General features: G+C 35.5%; 1 protein-coding gene across 1 annotated transcript; it reads right to left on the minus strand.

The window, feature by feature from the left end:
* Positions 1-1,279: 1,279 nt before the first annotated feature.
* On the minus strand, positions 1,280-18,126 carry LOC135694513 (protein Hook homolog 3). Its single transcript, XM_089109763.1, has 28 exons — positions 17,648-18,126; positions 16,471-16,559; positions 16,263-16,335; positions 15,708-15,758; positions 15,107-15,158; positions 14,843-14,923; positions 14,280-14,347; positions 13,420-13,485; positions 12,807-12,890; positions 12,247-12,344; positions 11,752-11,825; positions 11,011-11,075; positions 10,597-10,680; positions 10,264-10,306; positions 9,103-9,188; positions 8,552-8,605; positions 7,608-7,718; positions 7,146-7,218; positions 6,501-6,585; positions 6,035-6,175; positions 5,138-5,263; positions 4,499-4,581; positions 4,011-4,111; positions 3,541-3,582; positions 3,307-3,363; positions 2,713-2,784; positions 1,941-2,089; positions 1,280-1,496 (listed from the first exon to the last, which is right to left on the minus strand). The coding sequence occupies exons 1-28, from the start codon at positions 17,693-17,695 to the stop codon at positions 1,472-1,474; spliced, it is 2,181 nt and encodes a 726-aa protein (XP_088965889.1). The 5' UTR covers positions 17,696-18,126; the 3' UTR covers positions 1,280-1,471.
* Between the last annotated feature and the right edge of the window lie 560 nt (positions 18,127-18,686).

Here is an 18,686-nt window from a genome sequence, read left to right on the forward strand (position 1 = left end):
TTTGTCATAGTAAATTTTTACGGTCTTTAGTTATGAAAATTTTACGATTGGTTGGTATTGTGAATGATGCTCTTGCTGTTACTATATTATTCCGGCAAAACAGCTAATATTTGCGTATGTATTGTGATTTTGCAAGGCATTACCGTAGCAGCCTTAGAAAAACCTAAATTGAGGTCCGGAGAAACATTCTCAATTTCGCGTGTAGATTGACATTTTTATAGTGTTGTATTAAGAGTCCCAAGTTTCGAAGGGTGAGGTGCTGTGGCAGGAAAAACCTTTTGTACCAGTGAAGAAAGAAATCTTTTTTAGAAAAATTACTCGTGCCTCTCTTGATTCCAGCATCCCTTACTCCTGCTGTTCATGTGCTGCAAGCGATCTTGTTTTGATAACTATAAATAGTTTTCGTGTTTATTGTTTTTTATTAAATAGTCGTCAGTAAATATATTGCACGTAGAGGTGGTTTTTAACAATTTCCAAGGTAAGAGCTCTTTTTTTGTTAAGCAAATTTGATTCTTTAGGGGAATGCTCCTAACTCCTGGTACATGATCACAGGACCAAGCCCCTTCTCCCTTTCGATCCAGGCAACTACAACCCTAACAGAAGATTCACAGAATCCGGCGGACAGCCTATCCTGCGGTTCTTACTTCTCAAACAAACTACAGCCCTCCCTGACCTTTTTATAGCTGCTTTCGTACCTGAAATACTCGAGTGATCTTAACGTACCTGAAGTACTAAGTTGCAAAGTTGGACACGCTGAAGAACATCTAATTTACCATTCAAAACAGAAAATTAATGGCTAATTCACTTTAACGGGTCATGTTGAAAGTTAAACCTACTACGCTTGCCAAAAGTACTTGAAATACTCTTCATATCCATGTTGAAGGGAAATTAGCTTGGGACAAGCCTTTGTTTATGTAACGAGGGAGATTTTTTAAAACATTAGAAAGTTACTGGGGCTGGGAAGCAATTGCCCTCTAGTAAGTATGTTAAAAAAGGCTCTGACACCGTGACGCCCTGAAAACTAGTTGAGTTACCTTCTTTTCCCCTAAACCAATGTTGGAAAGCCATCTTAGTTTCAAAAATGAAGTTCGAATGGTGCACGTCTACGGAGAATAATCCAACATTGTTTGACAGGGGAGAGAAGAAACAGCTTATGCGGAGGACAAAAATGTTGTTGGTGTCCCAAGACGTTTGGCAGGCATTTTGGGCATTCAAAAATGTCATCAATACCTCTGTACAGGTGTTAGGAAATGCTAGTCTTAAAGAAATAATACAAGACCATAACTAAAATTAATGGATAAAATCAAAGCCTACATTCTTATAATAAAAAATAATACGAAAACAACAACCCCAAGTTAATGAGAAACTCATTATATACTTCTTCACAGTCACTAGTCATACAAAACGCGAGACACGCCCCTCATTTTACAAAAACCTTTATGCAATGCATTGCAGAAATTTCTGGTCCATGTCATTCTGGTCTTTCCGAATTGTCACTGAAAAATCGAAACAGTCTGTAAGAGTTTGAAGGAAAATAATTCTTAGTATGCTGTAAAATTGTTCACTTTTTCATGCAATTTCAAATTTTAGATGCAACATTCTCAAACCCCATCTTGGAAGAATATGTGCAATTTATTCTCTTAATTGTCCAGCGTTGCAAGTATAAAAGCCACTCGATCACATGGCAAAATTACCACAAAGATCTTGCTGACAAGGAGTCAAAAAGAGGCTTAAAAAATATGGCACAAAATATTTAAGCCGATAAGATCATGCATAAAATAGCAAGAAAGAAAATATAAACTCAATATGTAATGATGTCTGTGGGTAATTTTGATTTGATTAGAATCTAACATAGATTTGACTGAAACATGGAGCTCTCTTTCTATTTCGAAGCAAAAATAGCAAAAAGCTTAAGTATAATGAAAGGGAGTCTTAATTACCTCGACGCGAGGGTGTGGGTCGTGGGGACTTTGGGCTTTGCAGGCGTGGCTCGTCTAGTGGCGGCTGCCTGCCTTTGTCGTGCTAGAAATGACAGACCTGCGCTGCCGACTAGCCTTTCTTCTGCTGCTTTGCGATGTAGCCTCATGCACTGAAAAGGCATCAAGTCGAAATGATTGCAACAAGTATCGAAAAATATGAATAATGAAGCATAAAAACACGTCCCCTTGTGGGTTCGGTAACAACGATAAAGTGCAGTCGACATAAGCTATTTTTTACTTCCCCTTTACTACATGAGGACACAGGAAATGCCAATGCTCTTAGTACAGATTATTGAAAAAAAAAACAGAAAAACTTGTTTAGACATTTTAAAGACGGTGAACTTTTCCTTGTGTTTCCCAAGCAAAAATGTATCTTACTCAGCCAAATGAATTGCTACAATTAACTGGCAATAGCTGAAAAGTGCAAAAGCTTCATACAAGATCTCATGAGAAAAAAGCTGATCACATTTACACCAACTTTAGTAAATTACATGCTGAAAAATGATAATATCTTGAAACGATAAATCCCAAATAAAAATAGTGCCATTGCTTGAGATACAATTAAACATCCGTTAAATAGGATACCACGGCAATAGTAGAAGCGACTCAGATGACCTAAATTGGTAAGGTTCATTTGGCAGATCCTTATGAAGATTATTACGGAAAATGAGATCCCATCGTTGCCTTAGAATTTAAACTCAGACCAGCAATTAACATTTAATCGTTTACATACCATATCATACCAAGCACTGATTATTAGTTTCTCTTCTCTTTCCCTTGTTACTTTCATCCTTTCATGATCTCGCTATAATTTGAAGATATAGCAAATCTGATTAATGAAGAATAGTTTGAAAAAGAAAAAAATAAAACCTGCTATTCAAAAAGAAAACTCGAGACTTCATAGTTTATGCCACTGCCATTAAGGCCGATTTCCACTTGACATTTTTGTGCGCGCGGGCGTAGCGCCCAAATCTGAGCATGCGTAGCTAAGTGCTGCTGTCAAGTGGCCGAGCGCACAAAAAAGTTGAGACCCTATCAACTTTCTGGCGCTCACAGCGGACGCAAAATCGAGACCACTTGATTTTAACTACGCATGCTCAGATTTGGGTCTATACTTTTTGGATATTGTATATTACAGTATTATTGTAGCATTCTTCCACTGTAGTATACAAATAAAATTTAATTGAACTGAAATCAAAATCTAAATCTAATAAATGCCCCCTTGGAGTGATAGGCTTTTACTGGAAAAGAACTTTTACCAGTCTACTGGGTAGGGAATGAAACAGTGAATAAGAAATAGAAAACAAAGCACAACTACAAGTGGTACCTCTAAATGCTCTATCATCTTCTCCTTATCTTGAAGTTGATTCCGTAGCTGCTGAATCTAATATAAAAATAGACACTTTAAAATATCATAAAAATTTGCAGAAGTAGTAGTTATCACACAGAACATGAAAATTGTATTTTTGGAGCATTTCATTATATCCTTATTATGGATGTGATGTTATCTTCTTAACTTATAAATAACACGTTAAATGCCAAAATGATGAAATAAACCAACCTCACTGTGCGAATTTTGCTTCGGATCTAGAGTTCGTATAACCTAAAAGAGACAAAATTAAAAAGATGTCTGTAAGATTATTTATAATAAAATCCTCATGACTAACCGTGATATAGTTACTCTCAAGAACAGGTGTATATCGACATTTTCTTGAATGGATTTCCTTCCCATTCCTAGCATTAACAAAGAAATGGATTTTTCCATAATAAAATTTTCTTACAATAGACTCGGTTGGATCCTTTAACCCTCAATGTGATAAAGCTATAAAGAGGTACCTTCCACATCTCATTTTTTCCTTCAATCATCTACCTGTATCTAAATTTTAGCACTTTGCATCTTCTTTCTGAATCTAATCTCCCACTCGCCCGTTTTGTGGCAGAACATTTCTACAACACTACCAGCACACCTAAAAATGTCCATGTAGCGACAATTCCACAGTCAATTCAACAATCGGCTCTGTGATCTCTTACCTGCTTGGCTTTTTCGAGGTATTTCTTATACCGTTCTTCCATTTGCCTCATGTCTGCATCTTTCTTGACTAGTTGTTCTTTAAGGTTTACTATCTCATCAGCTAAAAATGAAAGGGTGCCATGTTCAGCAGTTTCCTTATCTGAGATCGGGAATTAATAAAAGGGGAGGGTTGGTGTCTTGAAATAAACGGTTAATAACGGAAAAACTCCAAAATCTAATAAACAAGGGGGTTTCAACACACGGGTTGGGCCGAATTTTTCTGGAGCAAAAGTATGGTTGGAAGTGATTGGTAAGGACATTCTGAACTTCAAAATTCAAGCCGCACTCTTTCGTAGATTGAGCGCCTTTAAAGGTAGAGCACCGTATTAAAATTTGACAAGTGGCTTCGAGAGGGAGAAGCTAGGAGTAAAACACAAGACCGGTTCAGTCTAAGTCAGATAAAGTAGTAGAAATACAGTGTCTTGTCTAATATAGTGAGGTTGCTTACAATTATTACTTGACCTTGATTCCAAGTCATCGATGTAAGATTTCTTTCTTTGAAGCTCGTCACTGGCTTCTCTTAGCTGCTCTCTAAAAAATGGAAAACAGACAATTATTTGAAAATCTTTATTCGTACAATTACAGAAATTTAAGTGAGCAAGCAAGGAAGCAAACGAGAAAACAAAAACGAAACAAGCCAGCAATCACACAGAGTCACACAAACACATAAACATACCTGTTTATTAATGCATTGTTTTGGATGGTATTTTTGCATTGTTATTTTTGCATGTGGTCAACAAATGCTTATCCAGAACGTTTTGCAAATTGGTAGGGGATATCGAACATTTGAATTGAATAGGGTCAGATAACTCACAAAATCCAATCTGCACTCTATTGAATAACACTAGATAGAGGCTGGGAAGATCCTGAATTTTTTCAAAATAGCCTACAAAACGCAATAGGCTTTTACAACATCTTGTCAACTTTACAATTATAATCAAAAACTGAGACCGAATCCACAATGATCCGCATTACGTGCCTGGAAACTATTTCCTTTGCTCACAGTTAATTGTTCAAGTATTAAAAAAACGTAAATAGCAGATTGATGCCCCTAGAGTAGCGTTTAGTGCGTCGAAAAGAAACTTACAAATGCACATGTAGTTTCTTCTTTAGATCTTGTTCTTCCTGACATGTTTTTTGTGCCTCGTTTTGCTGGATCTTAAGAGCATCTTCTAGCTCCCCTTCCAGTTCCATTAGCTTCTGATTCTGCTGCCTGCAAATACGATGGAAAGAAAATAAGTTTGCTTTACAGTGTTGCAACCGAAATAACAAGCACCGTTAACGATATTGTCTGAAAGGTTCTTCAGCATTAGAAATTTGCAATGAAAAGGGATGATGGACTTCCTTGAATGAACAATCGAGAGTGTGAACGGTAAAGTCTAAAACAGTCTTCTACCAGAAACAAGCTTCGAGGGGAAGTGGACGTTATAGAGAAACCTCCCAATCACGAACATCCCATTCAACGGTACCTCCATTTGACTGGCACCTTCATTTAACAGGGATCTCTGTTTAACTGGCACCTCCCGATAGAAGGTACCTAACGGACACCAACCAATAACAGACGCCTTCCATTTATTCCATCCAAAATTATTTTCCTGTGGTCATTAGCAAAAAACAAATAGCCTCAAGAGAAACATCCCTACATGGAACTTATTTTCTTCCAAGAGTCCGTAATGCGGAGGCTTCAATTTCTGATAGTAAGGACACTGCTTGGATAAGATACCTCGGGAATGTCAGATCTCTATGGAAAAGACACAGCCTTCTGGAATTCCAAGAATGGAACAGGTGTTGTGAAAGCAACGAATAGGCGAGACATACAGTTAAATTGACATCCTCAAAAAGCTTGTGTGGTTCCACATGTCCATAGATAATATCCGTGCGATCAATAAGATACATCTTCATTAAGAATTGCCTTTGAATACCATACGATTTCTACTGAATTACAAATAAAGGACACAGCCAAAATAACGATTAAAAAACTGGCCTATTCTCGGTTTCCAATACATTTTTCTGTTCTTTGATATCGTCTAGCATGCTTTGTAATACTTGGATTTTCTCGTTTTCATTCCCATCTATTTGCAACTTCAACATCTTGTTTTCGTGCTTCAATCTGATAAATTTACTCCTACGATGTAAAACAAATATATATCTAAAATGCAATTTTGATAACTAATACAAAACCAATTAAAAACAAACAAAGAGGATATATAATGTGATTTTACGCCGCGAATTTTGGATGAAAACCAAGGGAGAAGCCTGTCATATTTCAAAGGTCTTAAAAGGAATACGGAGTCTTCACCTCAGACACGCCTTCAAGGTTTTTCAAAGTTAGATATTAAAAAAGTTGCCTGATGTTCGCAATAACCGTGAAACGTGGAATGGCAACTTTGAACTGTCCGGTTCTATACACAATAGCGTGCAAAGTTAGGTATCAAAACAGTTGACCGCACCTGATATCTGGATCTTCAAGCTGCAGGAAATCCTCCGATACCGAATTGGACGGACTGTTACTGTCATCAAAACCAGGTAATAGATCTAGACCGGGGCAATAGACATAAATCATTGATCGAAAGGAAAAGCATGCAAATGCGAATCGTGATTTGATGATTACGTTTCACCAAGGTATTTATAAACAAGTATAAAATGCGAAAGAGGGTTACTCTGATGACTAGTTTAAAATGAATGTATGAAGGAAAGATTTTTTCATGAGTGCAGGATTAAAAGACTGTATGAAATCTGAACACGTACGGACAATTGTCCCTAAATCTGAATGCATATGAGTAAAACCTAACACAAAATATATACATCAAAATCTACACATCAATTTTATGCAGCAGCAATCATTCAATGATACTTTAAAATTTGCGACAGCTTGATAGTCGGATTCAATTTCTAAGCAATAAGGTAACTTCTAAATATCATGAAGATTTAAACCTTTCACGACATAAACATGGCAAAAAATCAAAAATGCTATTTTGTAAAAAAACGCTTTTAAACAGACTAAAGCTTTTAGTCAGAAATTGTTAATGCAGAGACATTGCGTTGTACTTGGGAAGATTAAATCTCATTGCAAATCGGATGGAATTGTGACTCACTGGTCTGATTTGTGCTATTGAGCGTCAATTCTTCATTGGTCTCTTTGAGAGCATTCCTCTCCTGCTTTAACCTCTACATTGACAAAAAACAAAATATATTGAAAATTTTCAAATGCTGTCAACAATTGACTGACTAATGCTGTTAAGATACAAATATGTTTTTGGCGATCGTTCTGGTAAAAAGAATGGAAAAAGGACAGTTTTCAAGAAAAAGCCTATTTGTCTAACAAGCAAATATATTTTGATTGCATAACTATTTTTTTTAGTCAATGTTACCAAGGTTTTTGAACTTTTTTTCCAAAAGCATTTCCTAGAGAAGTCATCAAAGAGCTATTTCAAGCATTGGTGGTTTCTAAAAACTTAATTAACTTACAACAAAGGAATCATAGAATGAATTAAGATAAATGTTTGTGGAAAGAAGATTAAGTCGTCGAAAAACTGACTGAAAATTTAAGCAAGAACCTCATTTTCAGCTTCCAGCATCTGTTGCTTTTCTTTCGCTCTCTTCGATTCAAATTCTGCTTTATCGTACTTTTTCTCTAAGTCGAGGTTTTTAGAGTGTAATTCGTATATCTGAATGGAAAAAGCAACAATTGCAAAATCACCAATGAAAATGTGGTACATCATTTGTGAAATGGCTGCAAAAAACTGCAGTGAAACGTAAGTGCGACATGTTGAATAAAATAGCCGTAGTACTAAAGTGAAAAGTTCTTTCAGAAAATTCTTCTAATTCATGATACATAATTCCCCACACCCTCACTGCAAGATAAATAAGCCATTTAAGCCTGTCTGCACCCAAATTATTTACTTTTCTACACTACACACACGCGAATCGCAATGATAGTGCCTTGTGCGTTCCCTGTCGCTTGGTGGCAGGCTGTTCGAGCTTACCCGCATCACAAATTTAATTTATGAATTCACTTTTCATCGATCAACGTTTACGTAGAGCAAATCTACTGAAGACTGAGCAAAAAACTACCCTATTGGATCAAGTAACTTTTTGCGAAGTGAGCTGCTTACAGCGCAAAATATCAAAAACTTAAAGCTAGATATTCGAACATATCTACTAAAACGTAAACAAAAAACCTAACGATATAGTTCATAATATTTTTCAGATTACAGCATAAGTAGGTTGCAGCTGATATGACGCTGGCTTGAACTATTAACGGGAATAGAAAGAAAACCCAATTGTATCTTCTAGTTTTCGCTATTCGACTAACAGAAGGCAAGGTGCATGTTGTCACAAATAAGTGTTTCAAGCAATGAAAAGTTGATAGATCCATATACCAAAAGATGATACACCCAAATCAAGTGGCTACATATTGCATAAAGCGCAAAACAACAATGCAGAGAAATATTAAAGATTTTCAAGCTGAGCAAAGAAGAGGACGCTGAAGCCATCTTACTTGTTTCTTGAAGGTTTCTATCTGCACTTTCAAACCCTGTGCCTTTTTCAGTTCCTAGAGATGAGACAAAAGACATACAATTACAAAAATTTAATTTCATTTCCTAGAATTAAGAGAAAAGCACAGAGAAAAGCTTTTAAACAACTAGCTACAAAAACGAGAATTCCTTGCTCCCTTAGTTCTTATTCAAAACGCAACTGCCATTTTTCAAACTTAGTTGTATCTTTCCCTACACCTAGTGACCACGTGAAACGTCTGGGGCAGAGGTACCATGAGTAAAGCTTGTTATACCAGCTTCATCACAGAGCTACTTTTACGGACTTAAAATAGTTCATTAAATGAAAGTGATATTAAAAACATATGCTGTTATGATATAATAAACCTTTCTTGAAAGCTGACAATTCTACAGGTCTCCGGAAAGCTTTAAAACAGAATAGCATGTTTTCTATAATCGATATGACATTGAATAACAATATCCGATGACAATATACAAGTTGAAACAGAAAGACAGCTGCATATTACCAAAACCCTACTATAAAACGTATTCTTACTTCTTCCATCGAAATGGTTTGTTGCATATAGCTATTATTCTTCTCTTGGAGAGATTTCATCTGTTTCCTCATATCTTGAAGCTCCTCTACAGATTGCGACAAAAACGAATTATAACTAATGATTATCAATTTTGTCTGTTTGATGGTTGGTATTTCAGAATGAGCACCCCTATCCTAAATGAATATTAGTGCCCCCACCCTCGGCACCATGAAATTCAAGTAAAAAAATTAAAAAAAACATCTTTACACTTTTTTTGATTAAAATATCATATCTAGAAAAGAGAACAACCTCCCTAACATTAGAAGACTTGTTAACACTCCTATTACCAAAAGATTTGGACATATTAATTGAGTTTAAATACAGATTGGCTATGTACGTTTAATAAAACCATATAACTGTTAAGGCGAAATTCACATTTCTTGATGCTATTGTTTAGATGAACTAACTGTTTTGCTAGAAGATCAGAGAGTGTTAAACACTGGTCAATTGCGTTGCCCAATTACCAGTGACCGTTTCAATAAGATGTAAATCCATGTAAAGCTTTATCTACAACAGGTCTACGTAAAAACGAAGCTAAGTTTTCAAAAGTTAGCCTTTTTGGGTCTTAATTCTGAAAGTGCATTAAAGAGTGACACGTTTAGCTGTTATTAGACCAAGTTCGTAACTAAAAGATATGTTTCAGTGATGAATTTGGTTGGCGATGCCTGGCAAAAGTACCGTCTGGTTACAACAGATAGTTAAAGTAAAATGCCCTTAAACAGGTACTGCGATGGAGCAGAACAAACGAGACAGAGGCAAAGAACGTTGGACGGGTTTTGGACTTTATTCACAAATGGGTAGCTGGGTTGATTTTGCTGTGCATTGTTGTGTAAAAAGAAATGTATATCTTATCTTGACCTCAAAATACATGTCTGACAAAAATTTGCTTTTAAACACAAAGTGATTAATCTAAAAAACTTATAAGGCCTTCTATGAGGGGATTCACTGCTGTCAGGCAACTGATTGATACATTACAGAGTTATCACGATAATAGGTTTCGCGCGATAATAGGTTCCAAGTGATCTGGTGCCCAGTGAATAAGAGATGACGTAATAAAGAATATCTAGAACTAGTGAATTAAGATATACAACCAAAAGCAAGCACTACAATAGAAAACTCACCTAACTTCTTTTTGTAGGTTTCAATTGTTGCTTCATACTTTGCCTGTAACAAACAAACTTTCATTTTCAGTACTGTTACAAAATAAACTACTCTGAATTAAGACTGAAGAGTTTATTAGAGAGCTGCTTTAAAGAGTCTGAATCACGTTCATCAGTACAAATAAAAAAATTGGAAAATAGACAATTTTTCCAGGAAAGACAATTCAAGCTAAACTTTATATCAGGTAATAATGGAATTTCGATGTATTTTCCTATAAGTATAAGAACCTTTCTTTCATTTGTGACAAAAAGAATCGTGACAATAGATAACACCCCTAGATTTAGCCAACTTACCACTTTATCTTGAGTATGCCTTAAAACGTCCATCTCATCCTTCAAAGATCGTGCTTCTTCAGCCAATTCTGATAACTGTTCAATCTACAAATCGACAAGAGATCAAACTCAAAGCCTATAATGATAAAATTTGGGTATTTGCATAGGAAAATTATAGAAACCAGGTCATCCAAATTGGGCCTAGACACGGACTGGGCCTACATACGGACTTGGCCTAGATACAGACTGGGCAAACATACGGACTGAGCCTACATACGGACATGGCCTACAGACGGTATTCTAATATTTCACATTGTTTTCTATAGTAGGTCCCTTGAGAATCAATGCTACTGAGGTCGACCCTTCTTAAATATGTGAAATATAAAGGCTTAAATTATGCACGCTAATGATTATATTTAAATGGCCTTCACGTACTCTATCATTGAGGGATTTTTTGTCTTTCTCTACTTGCTCCAAACGAATTCTGTAGTCTTCTTTGGCTAAAATCAAACATCGTATATCAAAATACAATTTTGCTAGGAACAATTTTCATTACATTCAAGGTTTGATATTGTAAAACAGAAAACCAAACGGGAAGCATACAGTGTCACTTAATGGACAATTGCTTATAACACAGAAAAATTTCATATTTCAGTTATTAAGCACATCTTTGCATTACTTCCATTTTAAGCATCTTGCAAAAAGATCTTATAAGTAGCTTGTTACTTTCCATTCTACACTTAAATGCAAGCAACAACAAAATAACTTACCACTAGATTAATCAAAGTTATTCCGATTTTAATTTAAAAAAACGCAGACAGTTAAACAAATTCTGCTTAACCAAAGGTAATTAGAGCACAGTTAAAGTAATAGAATAATAAGTATATATATATATAGATTCAAAAAATTAAATTCTTTCTTTCCCTGAGATCGAGGTCCAGTGTAGGTTTAAGAAATTGTAATTTAAAAATTTCAAATTGCTTTCCACAACTTTGATTTCATCAATAGATGTTTTACATGTTTACCTCTCTATTTCCCTATGGTTTAATCCTTATTTTACATGGATCAATCTCAGTAAGCAAATGTGACGTCAATAACCAGTTTGGTATAAATCATTGACTACGATTTTTAAACGGCTGATAACATAGTTGCATGAACTCTCTAAAGCAAACTCACCGCTTTCCATGCTGAAATTCTCCTCTTTCAGTCTGTCAATTTGCGTGTTTAACCTTCCTATCGCGTCTTTTGATCTGCATAGGTAATGATGCGTTTGTTATACAAATTGAATTTTAATTAGATCAGCAAAAGACATAGCTCAAAATACATACTTTTGAGAGCAGAAGCAGCAGATAACTACAGTGACAATTTTACAAAACCAAAAATTTCTGGGAATAGCGGCACTAAGGAAGGCGTCAGTGATTTGGGCGTTGCTTTCTTCAGGGCTTGGCCGCAGACAAAAAATATAGGGAAAACCTTTTTCAAATTATTTGGAGGTGCCTGATATTTGGGTATTATTTTAGCGGAGATTTCCCTTGAGCTGAAAAATGTGCAAAAAAACGTGGAGCAGGATTGATGAGTTATTTGTGCAGTTTGTGCACATGTTCAGCGAAAGATATTTGAATAAGCAAAGCGTCTTGGGTTCCAACAATATGTTCTCTAGCCAATACTCACCCATCTTCCTGATCTTGCATGCTGCCACCGCCTTTTATGGAACGTAGCTGTTCATTTTCAAGTACTAGTGTTGATCTCTCCTCTTTCGCGAGTTGCACCTGTTTTTAGAGCAGAGTACATTTATCTTCGTAGAGCAAAAACAAACTGAACCAGGCCATTCGGAACTAAGAAACCACACTATAACGTCCTCAATAGCAAGCACACGGAGCCTTGATGTTAAATCAAAGACAGTTTACAATCGAGTGCAGTTAACAAATTTGCAAACTCAAATGCTTTTCACCTTCAGGCTGTGTCATGCTACACTCCAAATATCATGCCTTATTGCCAAATGTTGCTAATTTTTCAAGTTTCAAAATTCTTCATAAGACTCCCAATCCCGTGCGATCCAGCACTTCCAATAAGAACTCGATAAGAGACAGCAAAGTGATATTTCAAAACAAAATCCTTGCCTCATAGGCCACAATTGCTTTGAAACCATTTTATCAAAGGACCGGGAACAAGCATATTTTTCATTGGTTTTATTTCAAAGAGGAAAATTATCACGCAAAGATCATTATTACCTGGTCTTCCAAATCGTGGATCTTCTGAAGCAGTTCTTCCTTTTCGTTGATGAGTGATGTAACCTGGTTGAGTGTCTCCTTGTGCTAAAAGAGTATATCGACATTTAAATAAGAGCAAATCAAATATTAGTACAAGTAACTAATTTCCAGACATAAACTTGGGCTAAAGATGTGGTAAGAAGGTCCTGCCAAAAACGAGAGCACTACTGATCATTTCCCCATTTGTCAAAACACAAAATGTATCCGTACAGCTAAACGAATAGTAAATAGCTAAGTTGTTCTTAAGTAGAACTTAACAAAAAGCAGGGACGGAATTGCTAGCAGGAGGGGGGAGTGTTAGATAATGATTGGGTTTTGTACCATACTCTTCAGGTGAGTGATAGGAACTGATGGGAACGCCCATTTTAAAATTCAGTTTTAACTTCAAGATAAAGATGATAAGAAAATAAAAAACGAACTATTCTGCACCATTCTGTTCCTATGCTTTTTACCGAATCGAAGCAAAATTTACCGAAGAACACCAAAAATTAGGGGGGGGGCGTCGCACCCCCCCGGTAAATCTGTCCCTGACAAAAAGCTAGATATATTTCGATTCCAACGATACAAATCTTACCCTCTGGTCATATTCTGTTCCAAATTCAGGCTCCGATATCCTTGAGGTATCCTTGGCTGCTAAGAGCTGCAAAGAATTTTGGGAACATCCAATGAGTTACAGGTAAACCTCAGTAAATATATTGTATTAATTCGTATTTATTTCCCTTGCTGCTATTGTGTAGACAGAAGGAGTTCGTTTGCTCTCTTGGACTCAAGCGGTGATTTTTCTATAGGCACACAATACTGATTGGATAACTATATTGGTCATGTGCTTGCATTTTTTGACTGAGTTTGTTGTGTTTTTCGCCTCAACAGACATATAAAAACAGAAAATGAAACTGTTTTCCAATATTAAACTTTCAACATCCAAACCGTACAAAAACAACTCAAAGAACAATGCTTTTGAAAAATCATGTTACGTTATACAAATGGTGTTCACTCACGCATTTTGATTAACACCTTTAAATAAAGCGTCTTTTCTAAAACTACAACAGAGTTATAGGCGTCTTTTTTTTTTTGCTTTCATGACAGTTGGTATGAATTTTTTTATTGAGATTAAAAGTATCGTTGAATGAAAAAAATTACTTAAAAAATCCAGCCATGGATTACTTAAATCATACGAGTCACACGAAAAACATACTTCCTAATCCTAAAACTCTATATCGTTATATATATATAAAACCAGCATTTTTTAAAGCATGTACAGGGATGGCTAAATTTGAATCTGAGTCAGGGTTTCAAGACTTTTGGCAGGGATTGTAGTTTCAAGGAATTTTTCAGCCTATTCGAAATTCAGCCAGAAGATTAGCTTTATGGTACGGTTACAAAAATAAATATTGGTGTCTACTATAAAAAGAAAAGAATAGTAGAAATTATCACCTCCTGAATGGCATTCATGACATCATGCTGAACTTCCTCTTCAAGACCCATAATCACTTGAATGTATTCTATGTACAGAAAGACATTCAGTGAAAACTAATAATTCCCAACAAATAAAACGTTTTTCTTTACAGAAAACACTGTGACTAATTTTTGTCTCAAATATTGCTTTGAAATCTGAAATTCCATTTTTGTTTCAGTTTATCCTCATCAATATCATTACAAATGTTTTGACAATACAATTATATATGTTCTGATCAGATATAATTCTCTTGTCAAATGCATCAAAACTATTTACTTATCATAACCCGAAAAAAATCAATATTTTTGCTTGAAACCTTTTTCTCCATTGAGTGTTGAGGGATTTCAAAGGGGGGAAATTTATAGGTTATTGCATATTTCATCGAGTTTCGTAAAAAATCCTAGTTTTATTAAAAAGCAAAACTACTATAAATATTTACCACAAAAAGTCTTCCTCCCACTCATTTAAACTTGAGAAATAGTCAATTGATAATCTTAAATTGATTATTTCTGTATATATTAAGCGAACATTAGAAACTTACGCTCTTTTTCCTCGCAGTTGACAGCACATCCCAAAATTAACTGAATCATTCTGGAAAGCTCATCTTCATTATTATTCTCAGCTAAAAAAATAACAGCTCTATTATTACAAATTTGATAACTGAATAATGTATCTTAAATTAGTATACTTACATACTTGCAATGTATACCTTACATAGTTATGACCCTTTTTGTTAAAGGTTCATAAGTAAAATGAAAAAAAATGTTTAGAAACTCTATGACAACAAAAACATGATATTCCTCACCTATTTCACAAACATCAGGGAGATTGAATCCACTAAGATCTTGATTCAAAACCTAGAAAAGTAAACAGATAAGGCTGCAATAAAATACAAAGTAAAACCTATGAGAAAATTCCAAAGAGGGTTTGAATGATCTCAAACTTTAGTAATGCAAGACAAAGAACATAATTTTTCTTGGTTGTGCAACTGTATGAATTTACATCAACTTGGAAACTTTATTCAAACCACAAATGTTGGTCAATGGTTTTCAAGGAGTTAATTGGTTTGATGTATTGGGATTGGAAAAGGAAATTGATTACCAAGGAACCCATTAGCAAATTAATTTGCAGTTGGGATTTGCAATTTGCAGACCCTGGGCAGTCAAATTATTGTTCACTCTTATTCACCCCCAAAAGGCTAGAGGCTCAAATCAGACCAGAAGAATGAATAAAAACATCTTCCTTTGCTTTGGGTATTTAGAGGAGAATGAAACCTGCATATATGAACAGAGAGGCACTTCTTTAAGTGTAATGAAAGAGATCATTCTAAGATGAATGCATATTTATAACACAAACTTCTATTTTACATGGCAAAAGATATATAAGAATCTTGAAGAAAAGCTAACCTCTGAAAAGTAATCCAACATTCCTTTTAAAACTTTTTTCAAATTGCTTATCTGCAAATGATAGAAAGATACAATAAGAAGTGATTCTAAGAAAATAATTAGATTTCAGGGGATCAATTCAAAACTATTAAAAAAATAAATGCAGCAATGAGGGTAGTATAGAGGGTATCAAGGATTCATGAAAAACAGGTAATTTTACTGATAAAATAAATTCTTAATATGATACCACCAGAGTCAGTCAGAGACTACCACAGACTTCACTTTGAGAACTGGGCAACTGAAAAACAACAAGCTAGCAAAAGGCAATTGTACATTAGATCATTCTTCGTGTGAATCTGCCTTGCATTTCAACATGAGATCAAAAATTTTTATTTTATACATCATATTGTTCATCAAAGCAGACATTTGATTTTCCTGGGCAATTAAATTAATCCATTTGTGGAAAATCTAAACAGCTTTTCCAAAATGGGTGTACCAGAAATTTTAATGATTGATGGAGCACTGTACAATGATGAACTATAGACTAAAAGTACTATTTTGAATTCAGAAACTGACCTTAAGACGATAATTTCCACTGATGTCTCTCTTCAATTTTGACATCCAATCAGGGTCAAACCACTCTGGAGCTCTATATAAAATATGATGCATATAAAAAACTTTGAATGGATGTTTCAATGGTGACAATCAAGCAAGGGACAAAATCCCTATGAAATCAACATACTATTGCCCTAAGTAACTATGAGCTAAATGCCATGTGACTCACATTTGAGTAAGTGCTTCTGCCATTGCAACACCATCTGTTAGATCTCTGACTGAATAATGTGGTGCCTCTATGCCAGGGAAGGTTCCCAGCTACAAACAAGAGGAAAAATTAATCAAAAGTTAATACAAGAATTCAAATGACATGGATGATATAATTACTACAGCTTGCCCAGACTAAAAACATGCATTATTCTGACAGTGCAGATCTGCAAGCAACAGCACAGTCTCAGCATGGACCTTAGAGTGAATGTATTTTTGCTGCAAGCAAAGACTGATATATATTTGAATTATTGGTTTATATGTGACATCAGTGGGATCGCGTAGTGGTCAAACAACAGATATCAGCAGTACCAGTTTGGCATTTCTAATACTGCCTGTATCCAATGAGTTGCCAAAGATAAAATCAATGAGACGGATTTACTTTGCCAGGACCCTGCCAGGAGTCCCTATGACCTTTATACTTATGAAATTCCCCTTTATCAGTAATAAGGATTTCTGCAAATTTAGATAAGCTGTACCTAAGAGTTTGACTGTGAAGGCTGCATAACAATGGAAAGAATTGAGCTTGTATGTTTCATTACAAATTTGCGTTAAATTAGGGCATGGCCTCCAGCAGGCTACACCCAAACTCTGTCAGACTAGTACCAATTTGTTTAGTGTTGGCCACCTCTGATGTACATGACATGACTGACATGCATACTCAGGTGTTGTGAAATACTGATTTTCATCTAAAACGTAGCTGTGACCCAGGTCTGCAGAGTATGGATGGCAGTTCTTAATAAGATCTTGTGTGTGTAAAGTTGTTTCAGTCGCATTTTCCATGTTTAAACTGCCTCTTACTAAATATTTTAAATATTGCTAATAGCAAATTTGGTTTGCAAATTTCAAATTTTGAGCTGCAGCAATACACTGACCTGGCAGTTTTATGGATGGCAGCAATACACAGCTTTTCAAAATCAACACCTTTAGGCTATTTTATTTTCATAATCCTTTTGGTGTTGCCAGATGTAGCAAAATGAAAGTTGTTGCGTTGGCTAGAAGCAGTTGTAGACGATAATAGAAGCCTATAGGAAAGGATAATTTGTCATGATAAAAAAAGCCTTTAAACTGCTATCTCTGACTCTCTTTTTGCAGATAAGGATCATTCCGTAGTAACATCAAGTAGAAATAATGCTTACCCATTTTATGAGATTTTCGCAAACACTTCCATTGTCATCAGTATCCATGTTTGATTTTGTAAATTCAGGTTTGACCTTAAATGTTTACTTTTTACGGTGCCGTTTTGAAATTCCCGAGATAACCCGGGATCCTGAACCACACTTGGTTTTCTCCTTTTTTGCAATTCAAAACGCTCCAAATCCACAGTGCGAATTTATATTTTCATGTATCATAACATTTGATGACGTTTTGTTCAGTTGTCGTTTTGCCTTCCAAGAACTTAGGCCATCACCACAACAAAGTTTCTATGACCATACATAAGCCAAGTTTGCATTCCTTTTCCAAATAGAATCATTTAATCATAAAAAGCAACTTTGGGCGCAACAATTCTCGTCCTGGATATATCCTTGAAAATAAATCAGGGCTTAGTGATTTAGATATTTACAGCACCCCAAGGGTCGTTGCCAGACTTCAATTCAGATGAGTTGTCTTCAGTGACTTGAAGTAAGGCGCACGAAATAAAAATGGTAACCCATACCTGCTCAAAGAGTGACGATAAATTTGAAACAAAAAGAATCAGTGGTATACCTGTTAGGTGACGTCACTACAGTTCTATTAAATTTGCTAGTCAGTTGCCATTTAAAATGCAGCTATAAATGCAATATTGTCACTATTGTAATATTGCGTTTCTAGGGGAGTTTCCAGGTCACCTTTGCCAACAAAGTGGTTGAGCAATTGACAAGTTTAGAAATTTGCCAACAAACATCCCACAAACTTTGCAAGAACATTTTTTAGAAATATGGTACCTTAGGGATGGCCAGAAAGTGTATCTAAATTCGATTTTGACTCAAGGCATATCCGAGGCAATATTTTCAATATTTGTTTTATCAACATGCTTCATAGTTTCGTCGTTTTAATGTTGAGATGAAATAGGAAAGGTCTTGCACAGTTTAAGAATAACATTTTTGACCTAGCTCATGACATTTTGAATATTAAATAAGGGACCAAAACCTGATGGAGGGGTAGATAGAAGAAACATGATTTAATAAAAAAATTGAC

The sequence above is a fragment of the Rhopilema esculentum genome, chromosome 8 (genome assembly GCF_057945365.1).
Source record: "Rhopilema esculentum isolate cy_ngs chromosome 8, ASM5794536v1, whole genome shotgun sequence".
Taxonomy (NCBI): Eukaryota; Metazoa; Cnidaria; class Scyphozoa; order Rhizostomeae; family Rhizostomatidae; genus Rhopilema; species Rhopilema esculentum.